This window comes from Trichechus manatus, unplaced genomic scaffold, assembly GCF_000243295.1.
Source record: "Trichechus manatus latirostris isolate Lorelei unplaced genomic scaffold, TriManLat1.0 scaffold00118, whole genome shotgun sequence".
Taxonomy (NCBI): Eukaryota; Metazoa; Chordata; class Mammalia; order Sirenia; family Trichechidae; genus Trichechus; species Trichechus manatus.
In genome coordinates this window covers 5,305,675-5,319,806 of record NW_004444054.1, presented here as the reverse complement: position 1 = coordinate 5,319,806, position 14,132 = coordinate 5,305,675, and the positions used below count along the sequence as shown (strand labels likewise).

The following is a 14,132-nucleotide window of genomic DNA, read 5'->3' as shown; positions in this document are numbered from 1 at the left end:
TTTAATTACATGTGTGGCTGGATTTATAGAGGTTGATGGCTGCTTTTATCCCTTCTTAGGCATAATTACTTCCTAGGTAGCTATTCTATTACATGAACTAAAGGAGTGTTTTATAGTTATCAAAAAAAGGGGGGAGGGAAGGAAGAACAGGCGCTTATAGGGTTGAGCAAGAGGACAGGCACCTCTAGGGAATTCGTTCCTGGGAAACCCAAATTCCTAGCTGTACTGAATCTTACTGTAGTGTTATATGCATATTATAAAATTATTACTAACGGAGAATTACTAGATAATAACTTTGATATACTATATTACCATGAAGTGATTTCATAGAAACATAGAATTCTTTTTAGAGCTGAAGAGGTCTTCTGTGATTATCTGATCGATTCCATTTATCTAGATTCAGATTTTTCGGAAAAATTGTGAAGTATGATTGCTACCAAATTAGAGTTCAGCTTTCCCACCCTTGATTGCCTTGCTTTGCTTTCTTAGGGTTTGAATGCAGTATTTGACATCCTGGTGATAGGGAAATTAAATATCCTGGAAATGGTCCAGAAGGTACTACATAAAGACAAGTCATTAGAGGTGAGTATATACTTTTTGTCTCCAGCCCAGACATCAAAAATGTCAAGTACCAGCTGATTTTAAATGCCATTTTCAAAGTATGTCTTGTGCTTTTGAATTCAAAAATAGCCAGCCCTTTAAAGCACAATGTCAAAGTCGTTGGGGTAGAATTGCTGTACGTTTGTACCTGGCTTGGCCACCGTTATATTTGAAAACCTGTGATGTCAGTGGCTCTGCGGTTTCCTTCCAGAACTTTGGGGTGCTCAGGAATGGGGGTCTCCTCTTCAGAATGACTCTCCTGGCCTCGGGGGGAGCAGTTATGCTCTACATACGTTGGAAAATCATGGGCACCGGCCCGCCAGCGTTTACGGAGGTGGACAACCCAGCCTCCTTTGCCGACAGTGTGCTGGTCAGGGTGAGTTCTGGACCTCTTCCCCTTTGGATTGTTTTCTTTCCCCACTGCATTCCCGGATCCTTCATCCCTCCTCCTCATCTCAAGTCCCCACCACCCACAAAATCTTTAATAAATGGGGTGTTTCCATTGTTATTTGCTATTACTAAGGATTATTCTAGGATGAAACCAGGATTTTGTTTTCTTTTTATTGTAAAAAAAAAAAATTTGTATATATACATATATATATGTATGTGTGTGTATATATATATATGCATGTATATATGTATATACATATATACAGACACACACGTACATATATATATATGTATATAAAACACAACATTTGTCAATTCAGCGTTTTTCAGATGTACAATTTAGTGACATCAGTTACACTAACCATGTTGTGGAACCATCATCTATTGATGACAACTTTCCCATCACCTTAAACAAAAACCCACTGGTTCCCAAACAATGGCTCCCCCCTTTCTCCTCCCTGCTGCCCCTGGTGACCACTAGGATTGGTTTCGATACATTTGCCTATTCTTGTTATTTCATATAAGTGAGATCTTGCAGTACTTGCCCTTTTGTGATTGACTTATTTCACCCAGCATAATGTTTTCACGGTTCATGCATGTTGTAGCCTGGATCAGGACTGCGTTTCTCTTTATGGCTGAGGAGTGTTCCATTGAGAAACCAGGTTTTTATCACTAGGGATTGAGATGGTGTAAACTCCCTGTGTATCTTTTGTAACTGCAGGAGGGGTGGTTCCTTCTAAGGTCAGATTTCCCACCTGCCTTGTTACCTTGTCTCCTAACCCCATTGCTTTTGTTATAAAGGAAACTGATGTGGCTGGGTTAAGACAAAATTCAACAGTATCAGTTGCGTTTCTAAAAGTCTAGCAACATCAAGACTCTCTTTATTCTTTAAATTTGCTTTTTCTAAAGGCAAGGGTGTCAAGCTGCAAGTTCTTAGCGGTGTGTTTCATAGAAACAGAAATCAAGAGAATGACCGCAGAACCACGTTCTTATGTGATTAGGGACATAGGTGACCCCTGGGCCTCCGATTTCCTGAGTTGCAGACTTGGGGCATTACTGAGTAAATGGAGCATAGTTTGACCAAAAATGTAACATGGATAGCCTGGTCTGTTGGCTTTGCTCTATTTCTATTAAAATCGAGTGCATTTAATAAATTCCAAATGAGAGCCCCATACCCAATACAAAGCTAGGCAACGTTTTATATGAAGCCTCTGAGTGCTTCAAAAGTGAAATAGGATATGTATATAGGTATTTTTTTCAAGTTCACTGTCAAATAAATGTTTGTTTTCCTTTTGACTGGCAGGCCATCAACTATAATTACTACTATTCACTGAATGCGTGGCTGCTGCTGTGTCCCTGGTGGCTGTGTTTTGATTGGTCAATGGGCTGCATCCCCCTCATTAAGTCAGCCGGTGACTGGAGACTAATTGTACCAGCAGCTCTGTGGTTCTGCCTGATCGGCCTCCTGTGCCAAGCCCTGTGCTCTGAAGACAGCCACAGGAGAAGGTAAGAGGCAGCGCCGAGTTTTAACTTGCACACAGGGTTGAGTCAGAAGCATTTTGCTAAATCCAGCACCGATCATTTTAATGATTCTGTGGCATTCATGTCTAAGAATGTTTCTTTCAAATACATATTTATGGCTAGGATCAGTTCTATCCATTAGAAGTCCATTGCCTAGCTACAGCTAGTGGGGAGTGGACTTGGAGGAGGCGGGTACGGGGGATGGCTTCATCTCCCCGCCCTTCCCCCCAGAGAGTAGCATTTTGAGATCCTTTTCACTGTAGGTGGTAAAGAGTATAGTCAGAGCAAAGGATGTAATTGCTGTGCGTTGTGCCCATTAGTTCACAATTCTCTTTCAGAAAACCCCAGTGGATGCTCTCATGGCTCCTTGTGTTTGGTGCACAATTAGCTGCTGCCCCAAAGAGACCATTCTTTCTCGCCAAAAAAAAACGGGGGTGGGGAACAAAGGTGCTTTATGAAAAAGAAGACTGAGATTATTTTATATAAGCCTAAATGTTTATGGAATTAAATTAGTAATTTCTCAAACTAAATTAAGTTCTGAGTTTACCTGTGTCTTAAATTGGTTCGTAATTCTAAAGGACAACAGACTTTAGTCCCAGTTTACTTATGTAAGTGAAATAGGATAAAAAAAAGAAACTTTGGGCACAAGGCCCAGGAAATAGCCTCCAGATTTGACTTGGCTTCTTAATCTATCCTCTTGCATTATCTGGGGACCCTGGAAATCATTGACTAGTTCCAGAAGCAGTTTAATACTCAGCTTTCGTTTTGCTTGATTCAAAGTTGTGGTGGTCTGACAACCAAAAATGATATTTGTTTATTTCAGATTTTATAAAGTTTAAACTAGTTATTATTTTTTTGTTAAGTTGGGGTTGGGAAGGAGAATACATTTTTTTCTATGGAAACTACATTTCACTCTTTGGGCCTAATATCCATTGAGCTATTCAGTGCGGAGTAGGTGAGTTAGTAAGGACGCACAAATGTCATCCTTCTAACTTTAGTGATGTGACTTGTAAGTTTTATCCATATGCTCGATGATAAATGCCCTAGTAATATGTTTATGTTTTGTCCCAGTTCTGCCAGGCCAAACCCCCTCTACTCGTGACATTTTTGGGGGGCTTAACGATACCTTTTCTCAGCTGAAGGCATGGCAGAGAAAAAGGTCTTTATCATTAATTTAATGTTGAATAGGACCTCTTCTTGCGAAGTCTAAGAATAGCCGTTTTAAATATTTTTCATTTTCCAGGATCCTTACATTGGGCCTGGGATTTCTCGTTATCCCCTTTCTTCCTGCAAGTAACCTGTTCTTCCGAGTGGGGTTTGTGGTCGCAGAGAGAGTTCTCTACCTCCCCAGTGTTGGGTTCTGTGTGCTGCTGACCTTCGGATTCGGAGCTCTGAGTAAACATGCTAAGAAAAAGGTAATGACCCAAGGGCGGTGCCATTTAAGGTGGTGCAAACAGTTAAGAGTTTAGCTACTAACTGAAAGGTTGGTGGTTCGAATCCACTCAGACCAAAACCAAACCAAACCCGTTTCCATCGAGTCGATTCCAACTCATAGCGACCCTATAGAACAGAGCAGAACTGCGCCATTAGTTTTCCAAGGAGCGGCTGGTGGATTCGAACTGTAAACCTTTTGATTAGCAGCCAAGCTCTTAACCACTGCACAGCCAGGGCTCCGGTCTACCCAGAGTCATCTCAAAAGAAAGGCCTGGCGACCTACTTCTGAAAAATCAGCCATCGAAAACCCTATAGAGCACAGTTATACTCTGACACATATGGGGTCACCATGAAATCAGAATTGACTTGACAGCAGTTGATTTAGTTTTTTCTTTTTCTTTTGGTGCCATTTATGACCAAAATTGTTGGATGGATTTTAACTAATGATATCTACCATGTCTCTCTGTTCTTAAGAAGCTAATTGCTGCTCTCATGCTCGGAATTTTATCCATAAACATGCTGAGATGCATAGTTCGTTGCAGTGAGTGGCGGACTGAAGAACAGCTTTTTAGAAGTGCCCTGTCTGTGTGTCCTCTCAACGCTAAGGTACGTAGATTGCCATATTGCTTTTATAAAGACTACTAGGTCATGTTTTAAGTTCAGCGTCTGAATGTCTACCTTCATACAGAATCTGGCACAAGACCATGACCAAATACTTTGTTTTTCTATGTTGTTGTTGTTTAATGATTTTGATAAGATTCATTAAAGTTCCACTTTTCCACAGTGATTCAAAAGAAAGATTAAGTCAGATATTACCAGTGAAACAGCAGATTACTTAAACAATGTCTTATCCATGTTCCAGTTAAGTCATTCACCCTGTAAAGTGGTGGCAAGGGTGGTTTTTATTGAAGCAGTCTGATAGAAATTTATTTCACTTGGATTCTTGATGAATCCAAGCTGTTCATTTACCAGCTCTGTCTCTTTGGGTAAAACTAAACTTTTTTGAACTTTTAGTACCTTTATCTGTAACATGGAGATAATACCTGTCTCCTGGGTTTGTTGTGAGAGCTTAACAAAACACTACATCAAAAGTGTCCTAACATGGTATTTTAGCACATAGTAGATGCTCAAGAAACATTAGCCTTCTTAGGCCCATTTTATTCTTGTTGTCACATTAAGTGACAGCGTCTTGTTAGTTGCTGTTGAGTCTGTGCTGACTCATGACAACCTTATCTAACAGAACGAGATGTTGCCCAGTCCTGTCCCATCTTCACGATTGCTAAATGACAGGAAGGGAATGCTGTTTGCTCGAAAGAGGGGAGAGGGATTTAAGTTAGAGAAATTTTCTGTTAGTGTAAATTATTATTACCAAATAATGATACACTCTCTCTTGGATTATCAAAATTGGAGGTGTCTAGGATGGTTACATGTGATCTTCTGGGGTAAAAAAAAAAAAGCTCTCTGGGGTTCCATCTCATTTTCACGTTCTATATATAAAGAAAAGCAGTGATTTCAGGCAAGAATAAGTAAACAAATCTAATGAACAGTTGATTCTTATTGTGGCCCTGAAGTTAAGACTAGTATAAAAAGTGCCGACTCCTTGTTTGTCTTTTTCTTATAGTAAAAAATCTTGTTCCTGTCTTGTAGTTAGAAGACAGATAAAGGAGAGAGTTACTTCTAAGTTTTATCTTTAATTTGATTTTGCTGACCTGTCACTTTTTTTTATGCCACTAAATATAAATTGCCTGTGATTTAATTTCATAAATGTTAGGAGACTTGCTTTATTTTTACTTTTCTGTCTGAATAGGAGTTATTACCCCTTCTATTTATATAGTTCTTCCCCACAAGAAATTCAGATTTCTCTGTTGAGGCTCTATAATTAATCTCCATTATCCTCTCTCTCTGAGGCCTTTAGAGAGAGGGTATTATTTTATGTCTCCAGATGGGAGAAACTGAGGCATGGGAAGATTAAACTGACATTATATAAGCTAGTAATTGAGGTAGCTGCACTAGACTGGTATGGTGCTGGACCCCAGGTTACTCTAGTAAATGAGGGGTTAAAGGGACATGTGTGATGCCTGAGCCTTCTGCCCCAGTGAATAATTTCACGTGTTATAGGCTAGAAAACACAGAGTATGCACACATGTGCATACACACACTTATTACATATGTGTGTCATTTTCTCTTTTTAAATTTAAGGCATACATACAAGACCTCATCTTCGAAACACACCCAGTGGTGATAGTCCTTTCCAAGAACTGTTCACGGTGGTGCAGTTTAGTGTAAACAAGATAGGTATAAAGCTAGGCTGAGCTCAGGGAAGAGATCACATTTAGGAAGATTACAGTTTTGTTCAACCCCATTGCAGCAGAAACATTTTCTGAACGGTCTCCACTTGATAGTCCTTCAGTATTAAGCGAGCAATTGGCAAACCAAACCAAACCCCTTGCCATCTAGTCAACAAAGTAGAACTGTCCCATAGGGTTTCCAAGAAGCGGCTGGTGGATTCGAACTGCCGACCTTTTGGTTAGCAGCCATAGCTCTTAACCACTGTGCAGTTAGGGCTCCTAAGCAACTGGCAACTAGCTGTAAATTAGGCCCAGATTTACAAACCAAGACTCATCTTTTTCAAAAGATTGCCAGTATCCATGTCGGTAGTACCTGTGCTTGGGCTGCATTTGAATTACCCACAATGTCTTACATACGTAGATACTCAGTATCAGCTATTGAATTGAACCGGATGGGGAGTTCAATTCATTGAGCCCTCTGTGATACTTGACACCAAGTGTCTAGTTATATTTATACTTCATTTTCATTTTGAGGCTTGAAAGTATGTTGCAGTTAGTATCAGCTCTGTAATACAATTCTAAATTCTCCTAACAATGAAGAAGATCCTGTACCGCAGTGAGCTCTCACTTAAGGAATGACCCAGGATGAATTACAGAATTTTTATGTGCTTAATTTTTTTTTAAGTTTAATATCAAATATTGGCAGAACATTTGCAGCTAGCAAACTGGTTTTAGTGCTGGTGTTAGTCATGCATTTCGTTAGTGATTCTTTTACTTCACTTGCACCCAGGTGTTATTGGGCTGCACTGGTTGTTTTTTTAATTTTTTTAAAATTTTTTCCCATACAAAAACTTATACGTACATTGTTATGTGACCCTAATTGCTCTCCCCATACTGTGACGGCACATGCCTTCTTTCCACCCGATTCCCCATGTCCATTCAACCAGCTCCTAACCCTCTCTGCCTTCCCATCTCACCTCCGGACAGAAGCTGCCCATTTAGTCTCTTTTATCTCCTTGAGCTAAGAGGCACACTCGTCACGAGTATCACTTTATGTCCCACAGTCCAGTCCAATCCCTGTCTGAAGAGTTGGCCTCGGAAATTGTTTTAGTTCTGGACTGATAGAGAATCCGGGGGCCATGCTTCCAGGGTTCCTCCAGTCTCAGTCAGACCATTAAGTCTGGTCTTCTTACTAGAATTTGAGTTCTGCACCCCACCTTTCTCCTGCTCCATCAGGGGCTCTCTGTTGTATTCCCTGTCAGGGCGGTCATTGGTGGTAGCCGGGCACCATCTAGTTCTTCTGGTCTCAGGCTGATGAAGTCTCTGGTTTATGTGGCCCTTTCTATCTCTTGGGCTACTACTTTCCTTGTGTCTTTGGTGTTCTTAATTCTCCTTTACTCCAGGTGGGTGGGACCAATTGATGCATCTTAGATGGCCACTTGCAAGCTTTTAAGACCCCAGATGCCACTCATGCACTGGTTGTTTTTATCTTCTGCTTTCCTGTGCTTGTGAATCACAAAGGCTAGAGGGAAAATGGAAGAATAATCAGGCTTTTTCAGTCTTTTACATCCCACAGAAACAAAAGTCACTCATTCTTTAAACACCATTTTAAGTATTGGATTTTAAGGGGTTTGTTTGTTTGTTTAACAAGGGGTTACCTAGGCAGCTATTTTCTATTCAAATAATTCCCTCTATAAGCCGTAGCTTAAAGCTGACCTCTGAATACACCTGTTTACCAATTCTTAATTACAGAAAGCTTGCCTGCTAGGGCTGTATCCAATTTTTAACTTGTTCCGTTTCGGTAACCACAGTTTATATTTCCAGAGTGGCCGATCTTTCTCCCTCGGTCTTCTGGTCTGGGTGGAGAAGAGAACAGTGTCTGTACTGCAGAGGGCAGTTGAACTCTTTGTCTGAGCTTTTTACTGAGACAACAGTATTTCCTGTAACAAAGGGAAGCAGCAGGAGCTTGGGGTGGGAGAGGCGGCAGTCCTGTTGAAGTCTGTATCTCCAAGCTGTGTTTGTATTCTTGCCACCGCAAGGACAACGCTGGGAAGTCGGATTCTCCTGCCTTCCTTTCGTTTGTCATGAGAGGGGAGGTGAAGTCATATATCCAGGCTGGGGGTTGGGGAGCACAAACCCTAACCATTAAGAGCCCGCTTTTAAAAAGTGTGTGCTCTGGTGATAGCATTAATTGAGCCTCTTCTGAGCTATAATTTGAAGATGCTAGTGCCAGGAGCCCTGGTGGCGCAGTGGTTAAGGGCTCTGCTGCTAACCAAAAGGTTGGCAGTTTGAATTCACCAGCCACTCCTTAGAAGCCCTATAGGGCAGTTCTACTCTGTCCTATGGGGTCACTATGTGTCAGAATTGACTCAACGGCAATGTTTTTGTTTTTTTTTAAATACCTATTAATGGACAATAATTTGGTTCAGAAAGTTTATACGGTGTGGTGCACAGTCGTGTGTATTTATATCACCTGTGATTCCCCAGCTTGTGATTCTTTTTGTCAGATTAGGTAAACATAAGTGAATATACTTTAAAATTGGCAAGTTAGAAATATCTCTGTTAACATATGTGCTTAAAGAATGACCATACCCTTTCAGGCATATTAGTATTTTTGAAGTAGGGCTATAATTGTAGGTTAAGATTGATAAGGCAGAATATAATTATATTTTCAGAGGTAGCTTTGAGGCACTGTTCAGAGGTATTGTGAGTTGAATGTGTTTAAACCATTACTGTATTTCACTACAAGCAACATTGTTTTACTTTAAGGGAAAAAAAATGGTATGAATGAGTGGATCTAGACGTTCCCTCCAGTAGCTGCCCCATCTCCACACAGTAGCTTAATGAACGGGCATGTTATAGTGAGAAGAACCACAGGCATTGGAGCCTGGGTTCACATGCAGATGTTTAAGAAGTCAAAGCAGTTGATCAACTCGGAAGGGAAGATCATAGCAGCTCCCTCGCAGGGTTGTGAGGAGGAGAGATGGGGCGGATATGGTGCCAAACGCTGCCCCTGGCATATAGGCAACACCAGCACGTGCCAGCTACCAGTATTACCATTACTGTTAGTAGTCACTCTTACTGTAGCTAGTTTCATGAGCATCCTTAACCTCATCTCCTCTAAGACTGCTGTTGGCCTTTGCATCATAAGGCCGCAGAAGGAGGTTTTTGTGTATTGATACATAACTTTTGATTCTAGTCCTCCTGAGTATGTAGTCTCACTGCCCCGTTCTTAGTTCTGGTCCCAGCTACTTTCTTTGCAGTTTATTCTGAGCCAAAGTCCAGTTGAGAAAATGCCATCATTTGGCCTTCCAGGTGCATGCGCGTTAAGATTACCTGAATTTCTGGTAGCCTTGCAGCTCTGTGTCCTGTTTTCTTCTAGTCTCCTCTACCACCCTCTTCCTTCAGTCAGTTTTAGTGCTCTCCTCAGTCTCCCTGTGCATTACTTCATTCCCTCTGGGTTTCTTCTGCTTTTAGTTTGCTTGTTATTGTTGTTACGTGCCGTCAAGTTGGTTCTGATTTATAGCGACCCTATAGGACAGAGTAGAACTGCCCCAGAGGGTTTCCAAGCAGGGGCTGGTGGATTTGAACTGCCAACCTTTTGGTTAGCAGCAAAGCTCTTAACCACTGCACCACCAGGGCTCCTTTAGTTTGATTAGAAAAGTAAAACGAGGTTACGGGTTCAGAGGAGTTACTACTGCTGTGCCCGCTTGCTCTCTGGGCGATCACACCCACCCTGGGCTTGCCGTGTGCACATCCCAGCGTGCCCTGGGAACAACTAGCCTGCTCTTCTCCTGAGCTCGGGTGGTCCCCCTCGTCTCTCTACAGGACTTCTCAGAGGACTTCAGATCAGCATGATTCTTGGCGCCCTCCCTGATCACAGTTACAGCCCTTAAAAGCCATTGCCACCCATTTAGTTCTGAAACTTGTCGTTGCTCGTTGCTGTCCAGTCGGCTCTGACTCAGGGCAAGCCCGTGTACAACATAACAAAATGTTGCCCAGTCCTGCGCTGTCTTCATGATCGTTGGTGTGCTTGAGTCCACTGTTGCAGTCACTGTGTATTTTGAGTGCCTTCCAGCCTGGGAGGCTCATCTTCCAGCACTGTATCGAATGGTATTCTGTTGTGATCCATAGGGCTTTCGTTGGCTAATTGTCAGCAGTAGATCACTAGACCTTTTCTTCCTCATCTGTCTTAGTCTGGAAGCTCCACGGAAACCTGTCCACCATGGGTGACGCTGCTGCTATTTGAAATACTGGTGGCATAGCTTCCAGCATCATAGCAACACACAAGCCACCACAGTACAATAGACTGACAGACAGGTGGTGGTCTGAAAGTTAGAAACCTCAAATTCATTCTGGACACACTCCTCCACCCTCATATCGAATACGTGGCCGATTTCTGTGATTTTTTTTTTCCTTCCTGCATATCCCTCACATTCCTCCACTTCTTTCATCACCACCCTCGTCCACCTGTGGTATCCCTGGACTGCAGCCTAACCTCTCACTGGACTCCTAGTAGCTGCTTCTAACCCACTCACATCTGTTTTCTGCAGTGCAGCCAGGATGATTTATTTTTAATAAATGTAAATCTGATGATGCCTCTCCGCCAGCTCCCTACTCCTGCCTTACAAACCTTGCAGGGGCCTTCCATCATATTTAGGGCAAAGACAAAGGCTCCTGCCGCTGCTCGTGATTCTCTGCACGGCCTGCTGCACCCGAGCTCGCCGGCCCTCCTCTCCTTCGCCCTCTGCACCCCAGAGACGTGGGCTCCTTGTAGTTGCTCAGATGCATCAGGCTTCCTCCCGGCCTAGGCGCTCTGCTCGTGTTGCCTCCTTCGCCTGGGACACTCTTACTCCACCTGCAACCCCTTTCCCTAGGAACACCCCTTCCGGTCTCAGCCCCAGGTGCCTTCTTAAGGACAGCCTTCCCTGAGTCCCTCAAACCAGCCCCAGCGATTCCCCTTCCTTCAGAGCCCTCGGAATCTGCAGGGGATCTGCAGGGCTTTGCTCACGGTTGTAAATGTAAATCTAGCTGATAGCCCAGTGCTCAGCGCCCCAGTGGGCATCCAGCCATTTCCTGAAGGAATGAAGGAGGGAGTGTGTTATTAGCTATGAAGTAAAACGCTTACAATAGTACACGAGAAAGGTGTCCTCCAAGAAAGGGCTGCATTTGTTTAAAATGAGTGGGCAGGCTGGTTGTTTATGTGTGATTGGACTTTGGTTATTTTAACTCTAACAGGGTAGTAGTAGTAGTATGTAGCAGAAGAGAATTTGAGGGTTTAGTAGAAAAAATAAGGAGCCCTGGTGGCACAATAGTTAAGTGCTTAGCTGCTAACAGAAAGGTCAACAGCTAGAACTCACCAGTGGCTCTGTGGGAGAAAAGACCTGGTGATCTGCTCCCATAAGGATTACAGCCTAGGAAACCCTATGGGGCAGTTCTGCTCTGTCCTTTGGGGTCGCTATGAGTCAGAATCTACTCGACGGCACACAACTTCAACAACAGTAGTAAAACAACCCAATTTTTAAATTTTCCAGTTTTCTCTGGTGAGTTCTTTAGTGACTTCTCTTATCATACTTTAGTCATACTATCTGCTTGTCACCTCCCTTTCTTCTAATCTTTTCTGACAGGGTGGGCAATTAAAGTACAAGGAAGCCCCAGGCCTACCCTCTGTAGGATTTTAGCCGAGGCTCTGGTGGGTGATTTTTTTTTTATTTAATACCTGTTGTCTTCAGTTAGAAAGTGTGCTAGGTACCCAGACTCTGGACAAACAAAGTTACCTGCTGACAGCCAAATTGTTATCTGCATTTCCAGGTTCACTACAACGTTGGCAAAAACCTGGCTGATAATGGCAACCAAACAGCTGCCATCCGCTATTACAGGGAAGCTGTAAGGTACTGCACGCATATTGTCTCACATAAGAAATGTCATTTCTATTCACATAATGTTTTGACTTCCTAAGATTAAAACCCTGTCCCCTTTAAGGGCCCACCTTTAAGACAGCTTTGCCAGTTCCTGAGAGTAGTGAAAACTGCCAAGCATTGACGGCCAGCTTGGTTTCTCTCTCTCCACTTCCAGATTAAATCCCAAGTATGTTCATGCCATGAATAATCTGGGAAACATCTTAAAAGAAAGGAATGAGCTACAGGAAGCTGAGGAGCTGCTGTCTTTGGCTGTACAAATACAGTAAGCATTGTTTTTACAAGTATGCTAGTGACAGAGAGACTGGTTCCTGCATTCCCTGGTCTAAGTCTTTCTTTTTCTTGTTTATCTTTTTTTTTTTTAAATGCTCTGCTAGGCCAGACTTTGCTGCTGCATGGATGAATTTAGGTATAGTGCAGAACAGCCTGAAGCGGTTTGAAGAAGCGGAACAAAGTTACCGGACAGCAATTAAACACAGACGAAAATACCCAGATTGTTACTACAACCTCGGGCGTTTGGTGAGCTGACAGTGCTCTTGTGGCTGTGGATGGAAAGATGTTTTTTTTCCCATTGTTTAGAATAAAAATGGCGGTAGTAACACATCTAGCACTCTACATTTTATAAAGTACTGTCACATATGTTTATCTCATATAAAGGTTGCTGTTTGGTTTCTTTATATGTAGTTTTTTTTTTTTTAAGCTCTTTTATTAGAGAGCAGTCCAACTCGAATTAATCGTACTTAAGAGATCACAAAAGTAGTGAGTAGCATCTGGGATCTTAAAAGCTTATGAGCAGCCATCTAAGATACTCCACTGGTCTCACCAAGTCTGGAGCAGGGGAGAATGAAGAAAACCAAAGACACAAGGGAAAGATTAGTCTAAATGACTGATGGACCACAAGTACTACAGCCTCTACCAGACTGAGCCCAGCACAACTAGATGGTGCCTGGCTCCCACCACCGACTGCTCTGACAGGGATCACAATACAGGATCCCAGACAGAGCTGGAGAAAAATGTAGAACAAAATTCTAACTCACAAAAGAAAAAGACCAGACTTACTGGTCAGACAGAGACTGGAGAAACCCCAAGAGTATGGCCCCCAGACACCCTTTTAGCTCAGTAATGAAGTCACTCCTGAGGTTCACCCTTCAGCCAAAGATCAGACAGGCCCATAAAACAATGAGACTAAAGGGGCGCAGCAGCCCAGGGGCAAGGACTGGAAGGCAGGAGGAGACAGGAAAGCTGGTAATGGGGAACTCAAGGTCGAGAAGGGAAGAGTGTTGACATGTTGTGGGGGTCGTAACCAATGTCACAAAATAATATGTGTATTAACTGTTTACTAGTGTACTGTTTTGTTCTGTAGAACTTCATCTAAAGTACAATAAAAAAAAGAGATCACAAAAGTAGTAAGTTAAACTAAGGAATAAGTTTAAAAAAATAAGTCCCTTGAGCCCAGTAAAACAATACTTCAAGGAGTAACTTCCTGCTAAACATCAGTTTCTCTGTTTTTAAAGCATGTATTGACTAAAAATGAAGATTAAGAAAACAAACCCATCATGTGATTTCTGAGCTTCCCGTCCGTCTGTATTCTCCTTCCTCAAGGGAACTGCTCCTTTGATTTTCTTGACAAAGAAAATGAGCCTGCATACAAACAGCAAAATTCTTTAATCAAGAGTGCCTATCCACGCCCTTCAACCAACACTTTGATTTTGTTTTAAGAAACCAAATAGATATGTTGTTGTCATTAGCTGCCCGTGAGTCGGCCCCGATTCATAGAGACCCCATGCGCAACGTAATGCAGTGCTGCCGGATCTTGGCCCACCCTTGTGATCAGTTGCGGATCTGACAGTTGTCATCTGTCGGGTTTTCGTTGGCTGATTGCTGGAAGTAGATCTGCAGGCCTTTCTTCCAATCCATCTTAGTGTGTGGAAGCTCTGCTGAGACCTGTTCAGCATCACAGCAACACACAAGCCTCCACTTA

At 42.5% G+C, this 14,132-nt stretch overlaps 1 protein-coding gene across 1 annotated transcript in view; it reads left to right on the top strand.

Moving 5' to 3' along the window:
* TMTC4 (transmembrane O-mannosyltransferase targeting cadherins 4) overlaps positions 1 to 14,132 on the top strand; it is an 83,177-nt gene that overhangs the window by 50,738 nt on the left and 18,307 nt on the right. The window contains exons 5-12 of the mRNA XM_023738527.1: positions 490 to 582; positions 812 to 976; positions 2,294 to 2,496; positions 3,755 to 3,926; positions 4,420 to 4,551; positions 12,045 to 12,124; positions 12,309 to 12,416; positions 12,529 to 12,670. Of these exons, the coding sequence (XP_023594295.1) occupies positions 490 to 582; positions 812 to 976; positions 2,294 to 2,496; positions 3,755 to 3,926; positions 4,420 to 4,551; positions 12,045 to 12,124; positions 12,309 to 12,416; positions 12,529 to 12,670 (1,095 nt within the window). The remainder of the gene's footprint in view (positions 1 to 489; positions 583 to 811; positions 977 to 2,293; positions 2,497 to 3,754; positions 3,927 to 4,419; positions 4,552 to 12,044; positions 12,125 to 12,308; positions 12,417 to 12,528; positions 12,671 to 14,132) is intronic.